The sequence below is a fragment of the Lepidothrix coronata genome, unplaced genomic scaffold, assembly GCF_001604755.1.
Source record: "Lepidothrix coronata isolate B3197 unplaced genomic scaffold, Lepidothrix_coronata-1.0 Scaffold103, whole genome shotgun sequence".
Classification (NCBI taxonomy): domain Eukaryota; kingdom Metazoa; phylum Chordata; class Aves; order Passeriformes; family Pipridae; genus Lepidothrix; species Lepidothrix coronata.
Genome location: NW_016690283.1, coordinates 3,135,685 through 3,159,284, shown reverse-complemented (window position 1 = coordinate 3,159,284; position 23,600 = coordinate 3,135,685). Strand labels below are relative to the sequence as shown.

The following is a 23,600-nucleotide window of genomic DNA, read 5'->3' as shown; positions in this document are numbered from 1 at the left end:
AGCCCATCTGTATCTATGGATTTGACTTTTGGCAGTGTTTCATGAGGTACCTCTGGCTGATACACTTGCTGTTAAATCCTTACTGCAAAATAATGAGTACACATGCTTTACTGCAAAATAATGAGTACACATGCTTTATTTTGATAGTTTATGTATGAAAATGAGATTCACACTCAAGACTCCTTTTTCCTTTGCAACGAATGCAGTCTCAGAAAGATGAAACAAGCATCCACTCCTCCTTCCACACCTTGGAATGAGGAAAGGACTGAGCCGAGAGAATATGCCACTTGACTTATTGATTACAGCTCTGTCCTCCCTGCTGACAGACTGCCTTAGCTGCATGGCTCAAATGCTTGGGCTGTTCTGGATTTAGGAGCTTCTGTCTCTGAAGCCCTGACAAATGCCCTCACTTAATGCCTTTTTCTTCTCCCCCTCCTGAGAAAGTACTATACCATACAAAAGAAAGCCAGGACATCAAAAAAACATGGGTCAAATCCAGTCCCTGACAAGTGCTCTCCAGTCCTTCCAGCAGTAACTCTGGGTCCTGGCAGCTGGGGACTCCTAATGAGATTATTTGCTGCCACAGCCTGAACTGACATTGATCTCCAGGTTCAGTTCAGATGCATCTCTATGCATAATGCACTGAGATAATCATGAGGGGACAGCAGACACAAATAAGGGCAGTTCAGCCCACACCTGGGAGAGCCAGTCTCCAAACAGGGGTGGAGGAAAACAGAACTGCACATCCCAGCACTGTTACAGTTGCTTGTCATTTTCTGGAGATCTGATGGTGCTCCTATGTGCTGTTCTCTATTAAAGGCAGTCAGATTTTCTCGGGTAAATGAATGTGTATTTTCCTTTATCAAGTGTCTACCAGCACCTAAAATTAGCCAGAAAGTAAATAAAAAATCCAGAATGTCCAGTGCAGAAGAGAGATGACTTGTGATTTCATTACTTAGATAACCTAGGGCACAGCCATAGCAAGAATCACTGTTGCTTGCCCAGAGTTCTTCACAATCTGTAGTGAGCAAATACTTAGCATTTAGGTAAGAGATGGGTTATTGGGACTGCAGAGCCTTATTTCTAGCATTGCTTGTCTTTTGTCTTGGAAAAGTTATCTCCTTTTATTTCATCTCCACATCAGTTGTGGTAAAAAGTAACTGTTACTAAACCTGAATACAAATGGATAGTCTTAAGATACTAAATATTTGTAGTGATTTGAGGTCATCTTGGGAGAGTGTGACATAAACAGTTAAAATTCCTGCGTAGTGCAGGGTTGTTGTAGGGATCTGTGTGCCCGGGTACACATATATCTATGTATATGTGTGTAAACAGTAGGTCTGTGTTGTGCTCTTTCATCTGTGCCTGTTCTTGAGACTACTGCTCCTTGGGATGCATATGTTTAATGTATAATTCAGTAGAACTATACTTGCATGTTATTTTGAAGTGAGAGTTATATACGAATTTGCTCTTGCTTTTTTATCAGGTCAGAACGCTGCCTTGTTAAACTTATAAAACAACAGTCCTAGTCACCTCATTGTTGCATAATAAGTGATTTTATAGGAGAGCTGCAGTACTTTCTAGTCATTGTACCAAAATGAAAATTGTACTCTAGTGGAGACTTTAATTTCTGTGCTCCATTTGAAATAAAACAGGGATTTTGTTGTTTTGAGGGTCTTTTAACATGGCTTGTGCTTTACAAATGCACTTGTTATAGCCTTCTCCTGTTATCTTCAGAGGTTATTTTCAGTGATTGTCATGCTCCAAACAAACAGAATAAAGATAATGCTCAGCTCTGTAACGTGGCTCAGCTTCCTAATTAGTCACTGCATGAAGGGATGTTGTGCTACATGCATTTGTTTCACCTGATAAACCTATCTTATTCCCTGATTATTATTTCAGAGAGGTGTTAGTTCAGCTCCTGGAGTTCTCAAGTGTCTTGAAAATACTGGGGATTTAATCTGGCAAGTGCCTGTGGTGTCAGGAAGAATGGGAGTGGGGGCTCTCAAGTAGGTTACTCAGAAATGTACGTGAAAATCTCTTGGAGTGCTAGTAACAGGCACTCCTGAATGTGTCCCTGTTTTGAAAGCAACTAAACCCTCCATGCTCGTGCGCTTACAAGGAATGTTTCAAACCTGTGGGTGCCCCTGAACCTCCCATAAAGCTCCAAGTTATTTAGAGGATGTGTAAAATCACACATAAAAAAGCAGCTTTCACACATTTGAGGATGCCTATTAGAATATGCAAATGACAGCAGTATATACACTATTTACTCTAGAAAGCATACAAATGTGTTGTGCTTTTCTGCTCAAGGAGTGTGCTAATAGCTGACAGAAGCCTAAGGACACGTGCATGATTCATAATCTTTCGGGAAAAAAAAGAGGGTATGTAAGTGATAACTCCTGCAGTATGTTAGAGAAGGTGAGAGTACTTTGAAAAACAAGTATCTTATCAGGACTGCTGCAGTTTTGAGCAGAGATAGAAATCCCTCCACACATCTTCTGTTTTATTACTGTGTCTTCAGAGACTGGAGGCAAGAATCCATCTCTTTAAGGTACACACTGAAGAGGAAAAATAAGGAAATACTGGGCAGTGCTGCAGACTATAAAATGTCTCAGTGCATGCTGAGCACATTTTCAGTGAATTCATCTTCCTCTGGTTCCCCCAGGGTTCCTCTCTCTCCTTAGAGGAAGAAATAAATGGGGAACTTTCAGATAAAACTAGGAATCGGAAACCAGAAATATGCCTACAACTGTAGTATGGGCAAGTGGTTTGGTGATGTGAGTAATTAGGATGGGATTGCTGACCCCTCTGAGTCAGGGCTGCATTTGAGCCCTGCTGCTCCCTGTGCTGTTGAGAATTAACGAGCTGTTAGATAAGGTTAGGGACCTTCGTTTGCTCCACATTCTGTCTGTGTCTTCAGGAAGGCAGGCCCTTTTCTTCCCTCTGCTCACTGCAGATAAAGAAAAATAATGACAAAAATGGCACAAGTTTATGGGATTCTTCAGCTATTCCAGTGTACTGCCTGCAGGTTGGACCACAGTGGAGCTGATCCCAGAGGAGGTGCTCCCCACCTTCTTAAGCCAAAGCAAAAACTTTTGGACTGTAAAGGGTGTGACTGAGAACAGAATGAACCTCTGGGCAGAATTCTCAGGTATGATTCCTGAAACACACAAATACATCCCTGGGGCAAAAATTGCCTGCAGGATTAAATTCTGTAACTTCTGTGTGAAATTGGCAACAATTTAGAATAATAATAAGCACTTGCTTTTGTGTGAGTTTGTGAGTTTTTAGGAAAATCACCAAAGTCATAGTTTTTGTCATTTTTGCAAACTATACGGAACAGTTTGCAAAATAATGTTACAGAAGTCACACTAAGGCTATTATCAATAAATAAAAGTGCCAAGTGAGTGGCAAGGAGAGCCACAACTTGTTGATGACAAGGGTGATAATTGAATATACTCTCATAGGTGAGTGGTTGGGTTTACAGGTCTTGATGCAATTGAGCACTAATAGTAGTTTTAAGCATAAAAGTATAATGCTGCTTTGTAGAGTTGGGCTAACTCTTCATGATAGTTTTATCAGGGCATTCCTATGACTTTTTAGCTGCTAAGAGCAGGTTTGTGCCTGCTGGGGGAATGTGCTTAGATGATTAGATAAGCAAGGAAGGAATTTTAAATGGTGCCCAAGGGTGTTGGGGTATCATTCCTCTGTTAGGTGAAGAACTTCGTGGTGGTGTGCAGAGGCTGTGTGGGAGGTCGGACAGTACCATTTATCAGAGTCCTTCCAAGAATGGTGCATAGACACTTTTAGAGTTGCATGGTTCCTTCATTTGCAAGAACTGGCAACCATGAATCATAAGCTCAGTGCATCTGGAATGAAAAATAATAATTTTTCTTCTAAAATCATTGAATTCTTGTTGCGGGGTTGGGACAGAATTGCATATGACTGGTTAGGGGATCATCTGAAGGGTTTATGGAGACCATTTTGCTTGGTTGTTCTCATCTCCCACCAAACTGATGACTCACTTCTCCCCAGTAAGGAACAAAGTGTGTTTGTTAACTGGGCAGCAGGTGTTTTAATTGGTTCATCTGTCTGACTCCACAGGAGCGTCTCCTGCTCTCTGTACTTCCTCGACATGTTGCCATGGAGATGAAAGCTGACATTAATGCCAAACAGGAAGACATGATGTTTCATAAGATCTACATCCAGAAGCATGACAATGTCAGGTAAGAACAGCAGCCCATCTCTCAGCCATGGGGCAGGAGGGACCCTCCCAGTGCTTGGCACTTAACATCCAGGGACAAAGATAACCATGACAAATAAACCAAAATAAGTGTAAAGACTCTAAAGTGTCACTAGTTGACTTTTGAATGTTTGTTTATAGGATAGTAGGAGGATTGCCACATTCCTGCAATGTCTTCTTTTGGGAAACAGCTTTGACTGATTTCTTTTGTTAAATTTTCCTTTCCGTTTTCCTTTTCTGGAGTGAGTGTTGGTGATTTTGAGAAGGTGAGATGTTTGGGTTCAGTTATTTTTTGACAGTTACAGGCACCCTTCTGATAAGACCTGATGGAATGCAAGTCAAAGACTGGGAGCACTTTCCACAGGGTGGATTGTAGATCACAGCTAAGGTTTGGATCTTTTGGAGTGGCTTCTGCCAGTTTGGAATTACAAGCAGAGGGTCAATTAGTGACAGCCTTTGGCAGCTTCCCAGTCAGCTGGTGATGTGTTGCTGCTCAGTCTACCTGGATGAGAAGGACAATGTGATATCCAATCTCTGGCAAGCCATGCAAAATCAAACCCAGTCCATGTTGCTGGGGTAGTCCAGCCGCATGAGCTTCTGAATATTTGCTGGTTCCCACTGTCCAGTTTCGCAGGGAAGAGGCAATAAGGTAGTACTTTAGTGGCTTGATAGCTTTATAGGCTGCAGTTACGAAGTTTAACTTAATCTTGATGAATTTTACCTCTGCTGTTGTACCTGATCTCTTTGGGGATCACTTATGTCTCAGCTAAGCCAGGTCCTGGAACTGTGTAACAGCTCTGTCAGTCTATAAATACTTCTACAGAAACACAGAAACTGGGGACAGAGAGCTTCCCTTCTTCCCTTCTCCATCTCCCCTTCCAACAAGAGTTTTTCTTGTAAATTCATTGTGTAACCCTTCTCTCTTACATAGCTTTAGTATGTTGGTGAATTGTATTTTCTGATACTTGGTGCTCAAGAAATAAAAGGGGTTTTCTTATCTCTCTAACATACTGCACCCTCCAATAGTTGATGTGGAGAAATCCTCATGAAATTCTTATGCATTCGAAGACATTGCCTTAGGATTGAGGATGTCAGGGAGAGGTAATGTACAAGCAAAAAATTAAGAGTCGCTCACTGTTGAATGTAGACTGATATAAAAATCACTGAAATCAGGGCAAGTCTGTGTGCTTTGGGTTTTTTTGGTTGTGATTCAGTAAAGAGATAAAGATCCACAGCAATACTGAAGACAAAAACATTATCAGAAATCAAGAACAATAATGGTTCAGTGATGAAAAATAAAGAATATATATGGTGATGAAGGGGAGGGGAAGAAGGCTGTTCAGTGTGCCCTCAGCAGACTACGTGCTACAGTAGATTAAGTTTTGTGTCTTCACGTTAATTTCTTCCTTAATAACACTGAGCTTGTCCAAGAAGGTGTGTAAATTTCTTGAGACAGATAAATTTCTTGTGAATTACTTTTTTTCCAGTACTCAAAGGTCAACTTGACATTCAAACTGGGTGTGATTCATCAGATATGGCAGGAGACTATGGTATTATATCTTTCACATCAATTTCCATGTCTGTTTGCAGGTCTGAAAGTTGTTCAGGACGGTCAAATTTTAGTAAAACTGATTATCTCTTTAGGATGATACTGATTTAAAATTTCAATTGTATGACTTACATAAACAAAACCCACAGAAACAATAATGAATTAATTTTACAAATGAAAAATTTTAAAGGGAGGTGGGAATCTGATGGAACAATTGTGATTGGAAAACATAGCCCAGAGATAATGGCTGGTATGGAGACAGGGACATCTCAAAAGATGCAACAAAAAGTGGCACATGGTCCAAAGTATGGAAAGAGAAAAGGGTTTGTGATGATTTTCAGTTATGGCTGTGAAGTAATGTGGAAGGTGAAAAACATGTACATAAATGGGTATATGGACCAGTCAGTTCCTTGGATTGTCCTGATGGGTAGCTAACAGGATACTTCCAAACATTTAATTTTCACATTTTGTATATTTATTGAATAATTAAAACATTTATGTAATAGATTCACTTCTGCGACCTAAAAGTAATTTTAACTTTGTTCCTCATGGTAATGAATGTTTAGGAATCACATCCCTGCAGGTGCTGACTATCTCCAGTGCAAAGGGATGCTAAGGTTTCAAAAGATCTTGCAAGGGGAAACAACTTAAATGATATCTTCCCCAAAGTGTGAGCTTTGTTGTCTGGTGCCTTTGAGGTCCTAAATCAAGGCCCACTGAAATCATGGAAAAGGCTGGAAAACTGAGATAAGAAACGGGAATAAAATAGTATGTGCTGAGAGCAAATATAAAGTAACTTAGGAACATCTCATCTTCATGTACTTTAGGGAAATGAATAACTAAGTAAGAATACTGAAAAAAGGAAACATGATTTGGAACAAATGACTCATTTCACACTAGGAGTTCAGCATGGAGCCTTTGCTCTTGCCTGGGTGCACTGAAACCGCCTCTAGTGGGAATGACTGCGGATGATTTTGAAGCATTTACATGCACACAGAAACACACTGGAGGGAGGAGGTAGCATCTCAATGATGTTGATTAATTAACTGGCTGAATAAAAGCAAACATGCTCTTTACTTTGCACGGGGAAATGCTCAAGGGGAGGCTTTTGAGATGAGAACGCTCGAAGCAATTTTGTTTTGTGTTCGTCACTATTCAAAAATGTCGTAAGATCTAAGTTTTTATGAACTAAAGGTTATTGTGTCAAGGCAATTGAGAAGTATGTGAAATCGGTGCAAGGGTGCTGTGCCCAACCATTGAATCTGGCTTCCTGTTGATGATTTATCAGCAGGAGCATTTCCTCTGCAGTTCGTAGGAGTGGGAAGGTCTGTGTGTCTGCACAGAGGTGTGGATTTTCCTTCTCCTTCTGTTGTATTCAGCAGTTCTATTTTCTCACTCTCCCAGATTACTCTATAAAGGTAGATTTTAAATGAAAGTATATTGGATGGGAATTTTCATTAGCTGTTGATTTAAAAGTTTGATTGCCATTGTAATAACTGGAACCTGAGACCTTAATTTTTACTGGATCTTCAGAGTGAGGTTACTCACCAAATTCAAAGTTAAAATGGAAGTAATGAGCCTCACTGACACCGGAGGTTTCCATCCAGCTGGGTTTATCTTGAGTCATTTGAACTCGGGAGGCACAGGAGCAGAGCCTCCTGCACTTGGCCTGGTTTGACATTTTGTATGGGAGAAGTTTACTAAATTCTGCCTCAGATAAGATTAAATATTTTAATTTTCAGGGATGATTGGGTCTGGGCTTTTGAGACCACCTCTAATTTTAATTAAAAAACAAACCCGAACCACCCTACCATCAAAAAACATTGTTCCAAAATTATGTGAAGTTAATATGTGTGGGCTACTTTTTTTTCTGTTTTAAAATGAAGTGTCTTAACTGTCCAGTTCTGCTGTGATATGCTTTGTTTTATACTAGGTCACATGTGGTTTTTTTTTTTTAGAAGGTTACACCTTCTTTTTTTTTTTTTTTTTTAAGAAAAATGAAGTCAATTTAAACCTGTGCAGAAAAGATCTTCCTCAAGTACTGGTAGTAAGTCTGTAAAACACAGCCATGATCCTTTAATAAGGGGCAGTTCTGCCATGATATTGCTTACTGTGTTACACTTCTCTTAGAGGGAAGGCTATCTCTCTGTTCAGGGAAAGATTTTTTTATGCAAAATACTGTGAGTTTTTTTGACCTGAATGGGTAAAAGCAAATCTTTTTTAAGCCTTATCAGGACTTCCTGGGAATGAGTTCATAATCTCCTGCTTATTGTTATGGAAAGTTAAGTTCAGAGACTAATTTATCCACAATGAAAATATAATTTCCTGTAATTTTTGGCAGCAAAATTTGTTTCAGGATTATGTTCTTCTGAAGAATTTAGGGTGGTGATGAAACTAAGATGAAGATGTTTGGGGTTAATACACTCTTGATTCACGTGAACAGAACCTTTTAACAGAGAAGGAAACCATTTCCTGTCCTGATTTATTGAATGAGAATTAACTTTGACAAATCCAGAACCTCAGAATGTGATTTGACCTTTCCCACATATGTGTGTGTGTTAAATATAAAGTCTATTGTCATAAGCAATCAGGAAAGGAGTTCCCAAGACTATGCAAGTAATTTTGGGTAAACAACAAGGTGAATTATATAACTAAATTGGTTCATGTTATCATGAATGAGATTATGTTTGATAGACAAACCCTAAAATATGCATAGATAATGTTGTTTATCTATCATGCTTCCCAGGCAGAATTTTAAATGTTTTACATTACTATTGCTATTTATAGTGTCACTGCAGTGATAATGGCTTTAATGTTATCTAGGTTTGGCCAAATATAGTAATCTCTGTGCTATAAAAGGAGGCTTGAAGTCCCCTGTAAAAGGATAAAGGTTGGCTTTGTCACTGAAATTCCTTTGATGAACTGTTTCAAGAGGCTTATTTTAGGGCTGGCATCCAAGTGCAGTAAAAGTGACAGTTTCCTCTCTTCTCCCCTTCACATAATTCTTATGAATCATATACTCAGCAACATTAACTTGTTCTCAGAGTTTTTTTAAATGTCTCAACAACTTGAACTAAACCATTTGCAGAAATGAAACAAACCATTTCCTTTGTAAATGAAAAACATTTGTATCTTGTCTTCTGAAATAACGTTCTAACACCAAAAATTTCTCCCCTTAAAAATGACCAATTAATTGCACTTTATCTGACTGTCAGAATATTCAGACCAGCTGTGTCAACTTAACCTCTTCCCTTATAGGTGTCGTGATGCTTAATTAGTTGCTTATGAAGTGTGTTAAATTCTTGGGTTGCAAGGTGCTATGGAATTGTGAGCTATGACATTTGAGGAAAATATCAACTAAGCAAACATCTTTTTCCTCCCTCCTCCCGCTGTCCTCACACACAGAACATCCAGTCTTAATGTTTCTTGGTGGTAAAGAACTTATCAATATAAATAGTAGAAAAAAGCTGAACTCTGATTTTGCAGCGAGTAGGAGGGTTCCCAGGACACAGCTGTAACTGGGCATGTTAGGGCTGTGGCTTCCCAAAGCAAGGTACTGCTTAGTGGTATATTCTTGTTTTGGGGGCTTGCTAACAGTGCCTTTCGAAATGCTGAATGGGTTTATAATGAGATATACCTTACCAAGCCCAGGTCAGACAGCAGATTGCCTTTGGAGGTGGTTATACCAATGGAGCACTTTTGCTCAGGAGCTCATCCAAACTCTATTTTCATGCTTTTTCATAGGAGGTTATTGAAGCTAAGTAGAAACCAGTTTAATTTTACTCTCCTTAGTAAATAAAACTACAGTATGGTAGTACTTCTAACAGTTTTTCCATGGATATTTTCACAGATTTTACAGTCTCTCGTCTGAGCCAAAGTTTATGTAGCTTAAATTTCTATGGAAGGCCTCTCATTGCCAGGAAGGGGCAGGAGCAATAGCTTTTTTAATATTTACTGTATAATCCATCTTTCTCCTCATCTTCTTTCTTTTTTGTGGGGAGGCAGAATGAAAACTGATAGTTTATGTTTGAAGATGAGGAAGAGCAGCATTAAGAAGGAGAAAGCTCAAGAGCCGGTTTTATCCATGTCTTGCTTCCTGGTGCTGCCAGTCTGTGAGCTTTGATTTCCTCCCAGAATGTGTTCGTGAGTTGGTTGGTTGTTTCCCAGAATGGAGTCTTGGAAAGACCTCTCCCTCCTTTTCTTTATTTGAGGCATATTTGAGGCCCACAAGCAGTAGAAAGTTACTTTTGCAGGTAGGCGGGGGAAACCATGTAGGTTTTATGTGAGTTCAGAGGCCCCCAGGATGTGATTGCTGTAACTTCTGGTTGAAGCTGTAGGATGAGAAAAGTGAGTAGGAGGGAAATGAGCCTGCCCACACCTTTTCCCACATGACAGCAGTGAATTTTACCTATGTGAGAACTCTTCTGTTTGTGTCAAGAGCCAGCTCCTTGGAGCTTCACCTGCACCTTCTGGGGGTGAGTCTTTGCTTTTTAACGTTGCAGAAAATTTAACTTCAAAAAATAAGTTAGCAGTAATTTTTTTTAGGAAGCATGGGAGTAGGTTTCACCCACAGAAGGTGAATTACTCTGCTCTTAACACCACTAATCACTAGACTCTTCCTAGCCAATTTGTTGTTTTCAAGAGGAAAAAACAGAGTCTTTTGGAGAGCAGCATTCAAGCTAAAATTCATGTGTAAAGAAATTCACTTATTTTGCAGCCATTGTTACACCTGGACTTGACATCAAAGCTGTGCAATAAGGCTGGCAATATTATTAAAGGGGGTATTTCAACCCACAGTCACTCCCTCTTTATAATACATTTCTGTTAGTGGTTCAGTCATGAAAACTTCTAAGCTAAGGAATGCAGCAGGTTTATATATTTTAGCAAATCTATCTCTTTGTGCATATGCACAGCAACCCTTAAGAAGAATAAATACTTGTTTAAGTGTGATCTTCCTCTTTAAACTGGGATTATATTGTGATCTTGGTCCCTACTGGGAGCCCCTGGTGTCTCCAGGGGCATGAGTGAGCCTTGTACTCTCTGAAGAACAAAACAGACAAATAACTGGCTGCAAGGCACCCCACTGGATGCATTGCTTAAAACACGTGTGTTGTAATAAAGATAACATCCCAAAAGTGCAGTGTGCCAGGTGACTGCAGATCTGCAGCCACCAGCAAGCCATCAGCAATTAGGAAGGGCCTGTGATGTATAATTCAGACCCTGTTATTCACACAAAGGCCTGTGAAGTTCACAGGGTGATGGATTGAAGAGTGTTAGATGTTTTAATGATGAAATACTGTGAATAGTAATTTGGAGAGAATAATGAAGGTGCCTGCAGAAGTTTACAGAGCAGTATTTTAACTCATCAATGGTATTTGATTTCCCTTTTGTTTCAATAGTACTAAAAATAAATTAAATTTTGAAATGTACATCTAACTGCTAATTGGCCTGATTAAAAAAAATGTATCAAATTTATAGGGGAAAAAAGCATAAAACTAAGTTTATTCAACTAATTCACCTCCAGTCCTCTGTATTCTGCAGTAACCTTGACAAGAAAAATTGAGTATTCTCTGAACAAAACTTTGCTTTTGTGAAGACTTACTTTTACAGATTTGCTTTCCTCCTTAAAGACTTGGTTAAATTTCAGTTGATGAACTGCTTTGTCATGTAGTTAACATGCAAAGTGGTTTTAAGAACTTTGAGTTTATATAACATTTGAGGAGGTTCTTGTTAAAATCGTCCTACCTTTTTACTTCCTCCTTAGACAATAATGACTGAAAAGCAAAAATGAGTTAAACTTTTTAATCTGTAATGCACTGAACTTTGCAAAACTATTTAAAGCCATCTTATAGAAGCTATAAAACAGAGGTACAGTTTTGGAATGGAGATGGATTAACTTCTCTTGTCTTATACTATATTTATATCCCTCAACAATTGCTGCTAATTTGTGCATCTGTTCTTACTGGTGTATATATAATTTTGACACTGGATAAATAATGAATAAGAGACAAAAGCTGAAACCAATTAGTGGAGAAGAGCTCTCAAGTGGTCTGGCATCCTGTGACTCGAGTTAGTACATTGCTAACTTGAGTCTATGTCCTCCAGTAACTGAAAGTCATGCTGTATGTTTTAAACTTCCTCTTTTTTATTAATTTTGCTTTATAGTAAGTGGTGGAAAAGTTAGGGAGAAGCTGGTACTGACTGTGCGGGCTGCGTAATTCCATAAATGGTGTTTTTATAAGAAACCAAGCTAAGAACAGGTCACTTCAGAAACAGAGCTAACAGAAATGAGGAGCACCAGAGGACTGCACAAAAGAGCACAGGAGGCAAAAGACCAAAGAGATTAAATTAATTTCATCTCACGCACCCCACTGGCATGGCATTGCCCTTGGGGAATGATAGAATTGCTCTTTTTAGAAAACAGATTTTTCTGTGTCTATTTGTGTTTCTGTTACAAAGCCCAAGAAAGATACACACAGTTTTAAATGGCAGAAATAGGGATTTATAAGACCGTGGAGATTCTGAGAACTTGGAATTTTGCAGATAGTTTTCAGAGATTGGAAAGAAGCATATGTGTGATACTATTTAAAAAGCAAACAACATATAGGAATATAGGTATTATCTTCCCTGGCCAGCAGGGATCTTTGTGGTTGCTATATATGTGTTTGGCAAATATCTGAATCCCTCAAAGGCACTGAGAAAGTCTAAGTATATTCTTGACCAGTAACCATGTCCCTATTTGAACCAACCTCCTTAAGTATATAAGAGGATCATCAATGCTTGAAATCAACTCCCTCAACTCCAGTTCTACAGAACTGACTCTTAAGACCAAAAACCTGTTGCAGTGATCACTTGTAAAACTTGGATCTTTGTGACTGTCATAGAAATATTCTCTCTTAGCCTTCTGTTGCAGAGATCTTCCCAGAAAGCGGAATGCAGAAGGCTGGATGACCAGGGCTTTGTTTGGGTGTAAGATCATCTGTAAATCCTGTTTGTCCCCATCAGTAGTTGTGCAGAGCATCTGGAAGCACAAACTTGCCCTCTCACATGAAGAAGAAGCTTGAATGTATGAGGAAATGGGGAATTTTTCCAGTGGAGGTACAATAGTGACACTTTGATCCACCGTGTCAGCTCATTCTTTTGGAGTTTTTTGATTTTGGTGGTTTGGATAGGTTTTTTAACTGTGAGAATGATTCTTTGCAGAGGCTGATCAAACACTGGCTCCATTCCTGCTCACTGTGGGGAATGTTGCTAATAGAAGATTACTAGGACAACCCTCCTCCTTTTGACAACTACTTAATTTCTGTTATCTCCCAGGCCTGGCAGACCCACACATCAGTGTGAATGCAGGAGCACTTTGGAGAGATAATTTGTGATATCCTGGACCATGAAGGAGCTAAGAGACCTATGTCCAGAGCTGATGGGATATTAGTGGGGAGGGGAGGTAGGCAAAAAATACAGTAAAGACAAAAAAACCTTGGAAAGAAAGGAGCAAATTTACCAACTGTGAGTAATGACTGGAGGAAAGGAGAAGGGAGAATGGAAACCAGACGTAAGCAGTTTTAGATAGTGGACATTCATGTGCCATAGCAGTTCTGGTGGAGAGGCTCCAGTCTTGGGAACATGCACATCAATGCACTGCTGCTTTGTGCTTTGGCTGTTTCCAAAGAATGAGCTAATAAGAATCAATTTGTTGAACAAAACAAACAAATCTTTGGCTTCTGCTCAAGGGAACTTGAGCAATTGCAGTTACAGATCAGTCTTCAACAAAAGCCAAGAGCTGATCCATAAAAGTATAATTATTCTGTTTCATTTGGAACCTTTTGTTCTGGATTGCATTCAAAACTACTGTAAGCCCCTTTGTAAGATTCATTTTCTTTCCAGGCAGGAGAAAAAGAGGCCTTTTGATTTAATAGTTCTACTTTGTTTCAATTAAAAAGGAGAAAAACTGGAAATAACTCACATAGTCCTTGCTTTTCTTCTTTAACATGCTTCCCTTCTCTGGAATAGCAGCCTGCAGGTCATATCTTAGGATGACAGGTCTCATGTAGAGACAAAGTAGTGTTATGGAGTATAAATGCTAGGTGATATTCTGTTTTTAAGGTCCAGTATTCTTTGAAACTTTCATCTGCAAACTGAATAAAATTTTGTTATTGAAATTAGAAATGATTACAAATTTCTTGCAATACCCAGAAACATTGAAATAGCAGATGTGGCTTACCTGCTAAGCTGCTTTTTCTTGGAAGTATGTAATGGTGGAAGGAGTGAGTTGAAAATGGTATCTTGTCTGAAAAATTAAAAACTGAGATTGACAGTGATTTCTTTAACTGGGTAGTGAGACTGATTAGAGTTCAGAAATGCCTGGTTCCCATTACAGAAACATCCTAAAGACTAGATCTTGAAGGCTCTGCCCTGCCTGGACTGCTGAGGAGTTGTGTCAAAGGAACTACCAGGGAGTGTGTGCAACCACATGTGCTCTTTGTGCTGGGACTTCTCATGAGTGCTGGGGACTTCTCGTGAGTGCTGACTGTATCTGCAGGGGGAGTGAGTGCTGCATTTTGGCTGGGGCCAAAATGCCAAAGGGGCCTCTTTATGTTTCCCACTAAAATGAAAACCCAGCTAAATTAATTAATTCAGTTGGCATTCCACGTGGCAGAAAGTGCAACACAGAGGTAGAGAAGATCTGAAGAGACACAAGTGTTGAGGCGTGGCAGTGAGTCACACCGTGCTCATCCGGGAGTGTAGAGGCTCGACCCACATGCTGGTGTAGGTTATCTGGATTCGGTTTTCCCATGTACCAGAGGGCGTTTGAGGCCACATCTCCTAGGAGAGGCCATAAATGAAGAAGGCATCCTCATTCTCTTTTGTTAACTGTTTCATTTTTTTTATATAAAAGAATCAAACCCCGGAGCAGCAGCTTGAATCCCACTGTCCCATGTCACAGAGCGCATCATAATCAGTAGGGCAGAGTGGAGCGCTTGCTGTCTTTGCCTCTAATTATTCTCAGTATTTTATATGTAATGAGCAGCTGCAGCACAAGGTCCTGAGGGCACCCCTGTTCCCAATCCAAAATAGCCAATTGTCCAGTTCAGGCTGGATTCAGGCAGAGGAAAAATTAGATCCATGTTTTCTCACATCTCGGGTGAAGGGTCTTATGGGACAGTTTCCTTGCTTGCATTCTCACTCCATTTCCTTATAAATAGCAGGCTTTTGAAAAATACCGAAAAATCAAGAATACAAATTTCTGTATGCATTTCTGTACCTTAAAGATGTGCCAGTCTGTTGTGACAGCCTAGTGGTATTTTATCTGGCAGGAATTTTGGTTCCCAGGAAAGATTTGGCTACAGTCATGAAGAAGGCAGTACAGATGTGGTAGGGATGATCTTAAATGCTGGACACATACGGTTTCTTATTGTAGCTGCTGACTTAGTCTGAACCCTGTGTGTATTTCTTAATTCAAACAAAAAACAACCAAAAAAAGAAATTAAATAACAGTCAAGTATTCCTGTAAGATGCTATCACGGGGCTCAGACTGAAGTGAAAAATTACCTGCCAGGGTTTCTAACCTCAGTGGTCCTTGATTAACTACAGTATGTCTGAAGTAGCCAGGAGATGCAGAGGCCAGATGGTTCCTGGGGATGATTTGCTTTTGCCTTTGACTGCTGTTAACTTCTTTTCTGGTTCTGTTTATAAGGATTCTGGTGACTGGCTGTTGTCAGCAGGATTTTTTTTTTTTCAGTTGCATAAGGACTGAGAAAACAGTATCTGTCTGACTCTTCCACAGTGAATGGCTTTCAAGTTAAGCCGTGGCTGCAGTTATTGTGCTCTAGCTGTGACACTATAAATAAAGTTATTAACAGCAATATGTAAATGGGTTTCTATTTTTGTTCCCTGTATTGTTTGCAAAATCTAGGGCAGTTATTCAGTAAGAATCATCTGCTGTTTAGCACTGAGCCTACCAGCATTTGATGCTGTGTGGGCTGCTGCTTTTCTTTCTTTCTTTCTTTTTCTTTTTCTCTTTCTTTCTCTCTTTCTTTCTCTCTTTCTTTCTCTCTTTCTCTCTCTCTTTCTCTCTCCCTTTCTCCCTTTCTCTGTTTTTCTCTCTCTTTCTCCCTTTCTCTCCTTCTCTCTCTCTTCCTCCCTTCCTTCCTTCCTTCCTTCTTTCCTTCCTTTGCTTTTAGAATCCAGCACTTTTGCAAGTTTATTTATTGTACTATATAAGAAATAGAGTAGCTGTACTAAGCATTTTCAGGCTTCCAGAGAGTGGCTTGGTAGTTAAGAATAGAGTCATCTCTTGCTATCTCAACTATAGGAGCATTAAAACCAGTCATACAAACACCAAATACCACAGCTGCCATTTGCCTTTGTGCACATCTTGCATATTCCAGTTTGTCCAAAGATCTTTATGTCTTGTGTTTTGTTTGCATGCTCCGTTTCCTTCCCGTGCCCTCTCCATTGCTCCAGGTCTGCCTGACAGCCTCAGACCCTGTTGGTGCTGGAAACCTGAATTACCACATTAATTCAGGCAGTTACAGCACAGACCCTGAGGGAGAGAACAGATGTGTTGTTTAAGAAACACTTTACTACAGTCATGGCGACTCCTGTCTGGAAGAGCAAATTATTCTAATCCAAGGCATCTGTTAGAAACCTGAATGTGTCTATGCTGGGGACAGGATCTGTGTGGCTGTTAGCATGGACACTGTAAATGACATTTCACAAGGCAGTTTGTTCAAACTTCTCCCTTCTCTGCAAGTTAATTTAGCTCTGGCTCCCCCAGATCCCCTACAGGAAAGTCCCATCCTGTTTGTACTGTGACTCATTAGCCACAATTTTATTGCCAACTGTGTTAGCCTTCAGATGGGCATGTGTCCTCCCAGGCACTTGAATTCCATTTCATGCAGCTTTGTGAAAGGCCACATTAACATTGGGACAGTAGCAAACCGTGTCTCCAGTTTCCCTCCTCACTTGAAGTAGCAGATAGTTTTGTGGTGTATATGACAGATGAACATACAGGAGTGTTTTGAAGTTGTGACACTCACTGTTCTGAACTGAACTTATCCTTTCAAATGCCAGGCACTATATTTTGTTTTTTTGTTTTTCATCTTCAAGCCAAAATTGCTGCTACTGCAGTGGCATAGAAAGGAAGGAGAAATTAGCTAGACTGGATTTGCATAGATGTAGAAAGATCTGACACAGTAGCTTTCCTCTTATTTTTATGGTCTGAGACACATTAGCATATTTAAAGTGGTCTCCAGGGTGGCTTTCTATGCTATAGAAAAGATCTGGTCAGACTCTATTGATTTTATTGATATTAGTTCACTGATAAACTAATAGCTATTTACAGGAACTACATTTGGAGATAATATTTTGTGAATATTGAGAGCAGCAAGCGAATGGCTTAGTGAAATATCGTAATGCATTAACAGAGAAATTAAATTTTCTAGTGGAAAATGCAAGAGAAAAGCCATTTCTTTATACACAGATCTATTATTCTGGTGGTGGCAATTACAGTAATTCTCTTGAAATCAAGTTAAAATTATATGCCTGCTTCATTATGAGAAGAAACCACTGATTGCAAAAATCAGGGGAGATTCAGTGGAAAGTTAAAGAGATTCACAGATGCAGTGGGCAGAGCTGCCTCGCCATGGTCCCTGCTCCAGCATCTCAGGAGTAGGGTTTCTTTGGATGTTTCCTGGACTTGTGAGGCCAGGATTCACATTCCTGCTTTGCCATGGTTTTACCATGTGTCCATGAGCACCTTTATGTATTTTCTTTATTTACCATACTGCTGTCTCTGGAAAAACTAGCATGGTGTTGCTTTTCTAGCACCTCTGACATTTTAACAATTGCTTAATGCCAGTGTTTACTACCTATGAAATCACGGACGTATGCAAAGTATTTGGAACATGAGATACATTAGAGGCTGAGGAGATGCATAGAATTTCATATTCCCTGTTCAAGGATCATCTTTGCAAAGAAATTCTCACTTAGTGAGCTCACCTGAACTGCCTTCTAAGGAGGAGTAGTTTTAATGCTGCTATCTATTATACATAATTTAATTATATTTACAGTGTTTCTCCATGGCAGCTGGAGTTTTCTGGGTCACCAAAGGGAACCAAAGATAGATGTCAGCTCAAGTGCCACTGATCAGTTGAGAGGTGATGGTAGACCTCATCTTAAAAAGGAAACAAACCTCTTAGTGTTAGATTGTATTCCTTGTAAAGTTGGGGGAACTTTACTCGTGAGTTGAGGGTATCTATTCATTACTGGTTCTTATCAGGTAAGGAATATCAATGTTGTGTATAACAACCAGATAATGAGTTCAATTTGCTGCCAGATTTTTTCCTTTTTTGTTTTATTCTGAAATTGCAACCAATCTCCCTTCTCATTGAAAACATCATGTGCTTTATTATTAAATTTATTATCAGGTTTATTTATTAATTAAAAACACATTTATCCCTCAGTTAATGAGCTATACCGTTTTCTTTGAAAATAACTGACCCAGAGTTATGGCTTCATGTTAAAGTTCTCCACTGATGTTGCGTTGGTGTTTGTCAGAAAGGTGGCGATTATAAAGTGTGCACGGTTAAGTTTCTCTAAATGCTTTGGGTCCATTTCTCTTCACAGTTTCATTGGTGTAATTTTAGAAACACAACTGCTCAATTACATTTAAAAGTCTAGAAATGAGGAGGCAATGAGTCAACTCGTCTACTGTTCCAAAAAGGGCAGGAAGACTCATGTTCCTATTCTTCAGCACTCACTTTTCCCACCAAATGGGCACTTGGTATTCTTGATCTATTAAGCTCACAAACACCCTCACAAACACACAACTGTTGTGTGTACAGTTGTGTGTTTGTTATGTGTACAGAGCATCACATCACTTGTCTGTTCTCAGCTGATCCATGAAAGAGTCTGTGTATTTTGCTACCTACTCACTTTGGGAAAGGCACAGTTGCTCTTTAATTTTTTAAATTACAACATTTATATACTAGTGTAATGCATTCATTTTGCAATGACTTTCCAGAGGGAAAAACCCTGACATGACAGAGCAAATAAGTCCCAAAAGGACAGGGACAGCTAGTGAAAAGAGTGAAGTAGTAAGTTGGGTTGAAATGACTGCTGCATGCAGAATTACTGCAACTTTTTGATTAGGGAGTACAAAAGCATTGTTGTTTGCATAAATACCCATGATATCAGGGAAGAACAGATTGAAGACAGTTTTCATAGCTATGAAGAGCTCATTCTTTCTCCATCAAAGACCTTAGCAATATGTAACAGAAAGCATCACAAAACCTGAGTAGATGATTTAATCTCTATACCATGTGCCTGACACAGGATATACATGTGAAACTGTTAACTGTGACAAAATTTATTACTCTCTTGCCTTCTCTGACAACTGATTGATTGTTAGCATACAGCCAACTTTAAGACAACAGGTTGTCTTTTGCTTTAATGCTCAAGTTTTTCGTTGTTTCTCTTTCCTACTGTGCTGCTTCAGTCACTTTTGCAAGCTTTTCTCTTGAATAGAGGGCAGGGAAGAATAGTGCCTTCCTGCCCTGAATAGGCTAAAGCTGTGTTCATCCCTTCTTTCAGAATTCTCTTAGTTCTGTCTTTCTTCTTGTTGGTTTATGGCAGGATTTTAACATCGGTGATTGCTCTAATCCCGGAAAACAGACTGCAAGAGTGCTCACAGGAAAAAGCATACCTGAAGTTTGAAAACCAGAAAATAACATGGCTTTTCCTTTCTGTTTTATATGCAGTTATGGATTTCAGGCTGCTTGTGGAACAAATGAATGTGAGATTTAGTTTGGTGTGGGCTGGATTCAGCTCCACTTTGGACAGACCTGCCAGCTCTTTTGTACTCACAGGCAGATCTGGGTGAGTTTAGTCTTGCTTGGAGCCACAGCCGAGACACATGGTCAGGGCCAGCAGTATCTGTGCTTCCTTCCTGCAAAAGGTCACACCTATCCCTCAACTTTGCCTTCTTAAAGTTTCTTGGAGATGGAATGGATCTGCTATCTTTCTCGTTTACATGTTTTTTTCCCATGACCAGAACAATTGGAAAAAAATTCACATTCCCATCGGTCCCTTCTTAGATACGTGAAAAAGGTCCATAGTTCCTCCTTCTTAATAACACAAAATCTCATTTAGGATGCTTGAATTCCTTTTTTAGGCAGCAGCATCTAATTTGGCTGGCAATGATGGAGTAATAAATTCCTTTTATCTCAAAGACATCTATAATGTGTTCCACCTATAGTTTGCTGGTAGCCACTGCATATCTATCTTTATTTGGTTTTGCCTTCCTCAAATAGTTTTTCTTCCCAAAAGGCTATTTATTACTCCTGTTTCCAGTGAAAAATCAATCTGGTTAAATTTAGCCTGCTGAAATAGGGAAAACTTTTAACTCAAAATGTTTAGAGGAAGAGGACAGCAAGTTTTTCATGTTTAAAATAAAGAAATGAGTACTGATGCTGCTTAGCTATAGCTAAGTTCCAGTAGCTGGGGCTGCTACTCAAGCTTGTAAACTGCAAACCTAGGGAGGTCATGGAGGAAAAACTTTTCCTTGCATGACTGGTGCATTCTTCCCCTTCTGGCTTGAGATTTCAGGATCTAAATTTCTTCTAGTTTCCTGTGTTGATAGTGAAGGACAGACCACGGGCATTGAGGTGAGGAGCTCTGACCATGATGGAGAGTACGGTGCCATTTTTCTCAGCAGCTCCTGAGCGCCAGCAGGACCAGACGCTCTCCATGGGGCATTCCCGGGAGCACATTCCTAACAGAGCTGCAGCCAAAAATGCAGAGCATTTGTGCTGGGGATGTGCATCTCCCAGCTGAGCCCCCCAGGCCCTTCTAACCTCCAGTAACACTCATTTGAGAGCAAACATGGGAAAATCAAGTAAAGGCAGGGCTCTGGAGTTTATATCTTTGCAGTGAGCCGTGCTGTCGTCATGCAGTGGCTCTGGATGGCAGTCTGCGTGTTGCCACCGGTGTCTTCAAGAGGCCATCTGGTCTCCTGCTTCTTTGTGGGTTTTTGCTGTCACCAGATTCAGTTGGCATGGTCTTCCAAAGTGAACTCCTCCAATATAGGATGTGGGTTTGGTTTACATTTTTGGCAACTTGGGAAGAGCAGCAGGAGGCTTTCTGCCTTTTGCTGTAAAGAAATAGGTGGAAAGGCTCACAGTTTTCTGGGGTTTTGGTTTTGTAGGGGGTTTGTGTGTATTTCCTCCTCTTTTGTGTTATTCTCTCTTTCTAGTATTCCTTTGCTTATCACAGCATTTGTGTACATATGTGCCTTCTCACCCTCTTGAGCAAGGGGGAGCCACCAGTTAAGATGGAGCACTGTCATGGTGCAGGACAGAGTCCCACTTCCCAAGGGGGAGCTGTGCCAGCTGATGTGTCACACAGAAGTACCAGGGTTCATTTGAAACAACAGGTGATTTCCAATACTAAATGGATCTTCTCCAAAATGACCATTTATGTTTAGGACAGAGTGGGTTTTTTTTTTACTGTTGGGGTTTTTTCCATGACCATAGGAAAAGGAAAAATTTTAACCTCTGATCTGTCTGATGTCTTGCTGTTCTGGAAAACATTTTTTGCATTGCTAAGGCTAAGTTCTTAGCCTGTCACATAGACATCCCTAGGGAGAAGGCTGATGTTCTGTTGAGACCTGTGTTAGTCTAGAAGCTTGCAGTCCTTGCTGGACCAGTCACTGAGCTGTCACTCAGCACGATGATCTGTGTGGGCCACTTCACTCTCCCTGGGTGGGCTTTGCTGCCTACACATGTTGCCTGATCACAGTCCTCAGCTTGTTTTGGTTTGTCCTTTTGTTGTTGCTGCTCTCAAATTCAGGAGGGAAAGAGCATGGTGAGATGTCCTCAGTGTTTCTGGAGCTGAAATCCTATTTCATGCATAGGGTGGGTAGAAGAGAGAGCACACAGAGGACTTCCGTGCCAACGCGTCCCCAAGTAGCTATAGTTAGGAAAGAGAGACTGGGTCTATCTTGATGCTGTGTCTATCCTAGGAGCTTCTAGATGAACTTAATACTATGTTTATGCCACTAGAGCTGGAAAATAATTTCTGGGCTTACAGTGCTGGAGAGGAAATGGCTGTTAAATGGACATCCAAGTGCAAAAATTGACTCATTTACTGAACTGCTCAGGAGATGCTCCCACCTTGGAGGTACTCAAAAGACATCTGAACATGGTCTTGAGTAGCCACCTCTAAGTGACCCTGCTTGAGCAGAGGGTCAGACAAGATGACTTCCAGGGGTCCCTTCCAAACTCAACCATTCTGTGATTCTGTGAAAGCCTAGTTCGGTGTTAAGAGCTCAACACAGCCTTTCAAGTGAGAGTTTTGTCATCTTCATCCCAATCCATCCTTCTCCTTTATTCTTCCTTGTTCATAGTATGACTTAATGACATGCAACACCAACAACAGTGGAATGTGTTGGAAAATAACAGTAGCACCCTGAGACATTGTCCTCACCATTAGCCAGGTGAGTTCACTGACAAGTGTCTGCAGCAGCTGGTTTCCTTTTGTTACACCTTTGCTTGTGAATGCTTGTATCTAGTGAACCATGGTTATTTTATTATGACACATTAACTTTTTCTTCCCTTGTAGGTAGCACTCGTTGTGGTAAAATATCATGGCTTTGATTCACATCCAGTCAGATGCACTTTGCAGTTATTATAAGTCATTAAACCTCACCAAGTCTGGGGTTTTGTTCTGTTTCCCATGCAGTGCCTGTGGTGTTTGGTTTCCAGCAACACATGGTGTTTATATTCATGACTGGCATTACCGTTGTGATGGTGATAGGGTTTGTGTTTCTTGCCTTGCTTGATTTATGTTGCGGCTGGCGTGCATGGCACGCACATGTCTCGAAATAGAACACGACTGGTTTTTTTGTTTTTACATTAGAAGCACTGATGATTTAATTTAGCATTTTGAATAATCCTGCATTTGCAGGGAAACCTGTGTTGTGTCCCTCCTTTGATAACTGTATTGGCTTCAGACATTAAGGGCTGCACTTCAATCTCTGTAGATGTGTGTGGTTCTTAAATGTCTCATGTGGTTTCCTGCTTCCCACCTTGTCCTTGGCTCTTGCTACTCCTTACGCTCTTCTTTGCTTTCAGCCAAGATCTCTCCCCTTGCAGCACTCTTGCTAAGAAAGTTCTGCTTTACCATCTTTTGTCATTGAAAGATCCTGTGATGCTTCTGTCTCGAGGTAGGTCGGTTGTGCAGTCACAGCAAGGATAACCTGACTTACAGGAGATAGTTTGAAGTGGCCTACAGTGGTAGGACCCCACGTGCAGAGGGATGGACCTGGACCTGTCCAGGTATATCTTTACTATTGTGTGAATGCATTACAGACCAAAAAATGGGAAAGCTTAGCTCAGCACATTGGGAATTTTCTCCTTGTCTCTGCATCCCAGCTGTGCCTCCCTCCATTTCCCCTCAGTCTACCTGTGCACTGTGTGAAGCACTGTGCAGGGAGCATCAAGCACCCTGCCCATGGAGGCCTCACAGGTCACCTCACAGTGGTGGTTTTGGTAAGAGCCAAGCTCAGGCAGAGGCTGAAATTCCAGTGGCAGCAGCAGCAGCCAGAGCTGTGTTTCCAGCCTGCCCCGTGCTCCCCATCAGACATGGACTAGTGGACTCAGCAGGAGCCACCAACTGTGGGATGTTCCAGTCCATGTATCTGCCTTTCCTGTTCCTCTGCCTGAGGCTTGGGTGAGAGCAGGCAGGTATCAGCGTGGTCTGTAAGCAGAGGGGAGGATGGCAGGATCTGCCATCAGACTCCTTTTC

General features: G+C 40.5%; 1 protein-coding gene across 2 annotated transcripts in view; it reads left to right on the top strand.

The window, feature by feature from the left end:
- The window catches only part of ADCY5 (adenylate cyclase 5), a 208,345-nt gene that overhangs the window by 123,369 nt on the left and 61,376 nt on the right, over nt 1-23,600 (top strand). For both annotated transcript variants that reach the window (XM_017823584.1, XM_017823585.1), the window contains one exon: nt 4,108-4,229. In XM_017823584.1, the coding sequence (XP_017679073.1) occupies nt 4,108-4,229 (122 nt within the window). The remainder of the gene's footprint in view (nt 1-4,107; nt 4,230-23,600) is intronic.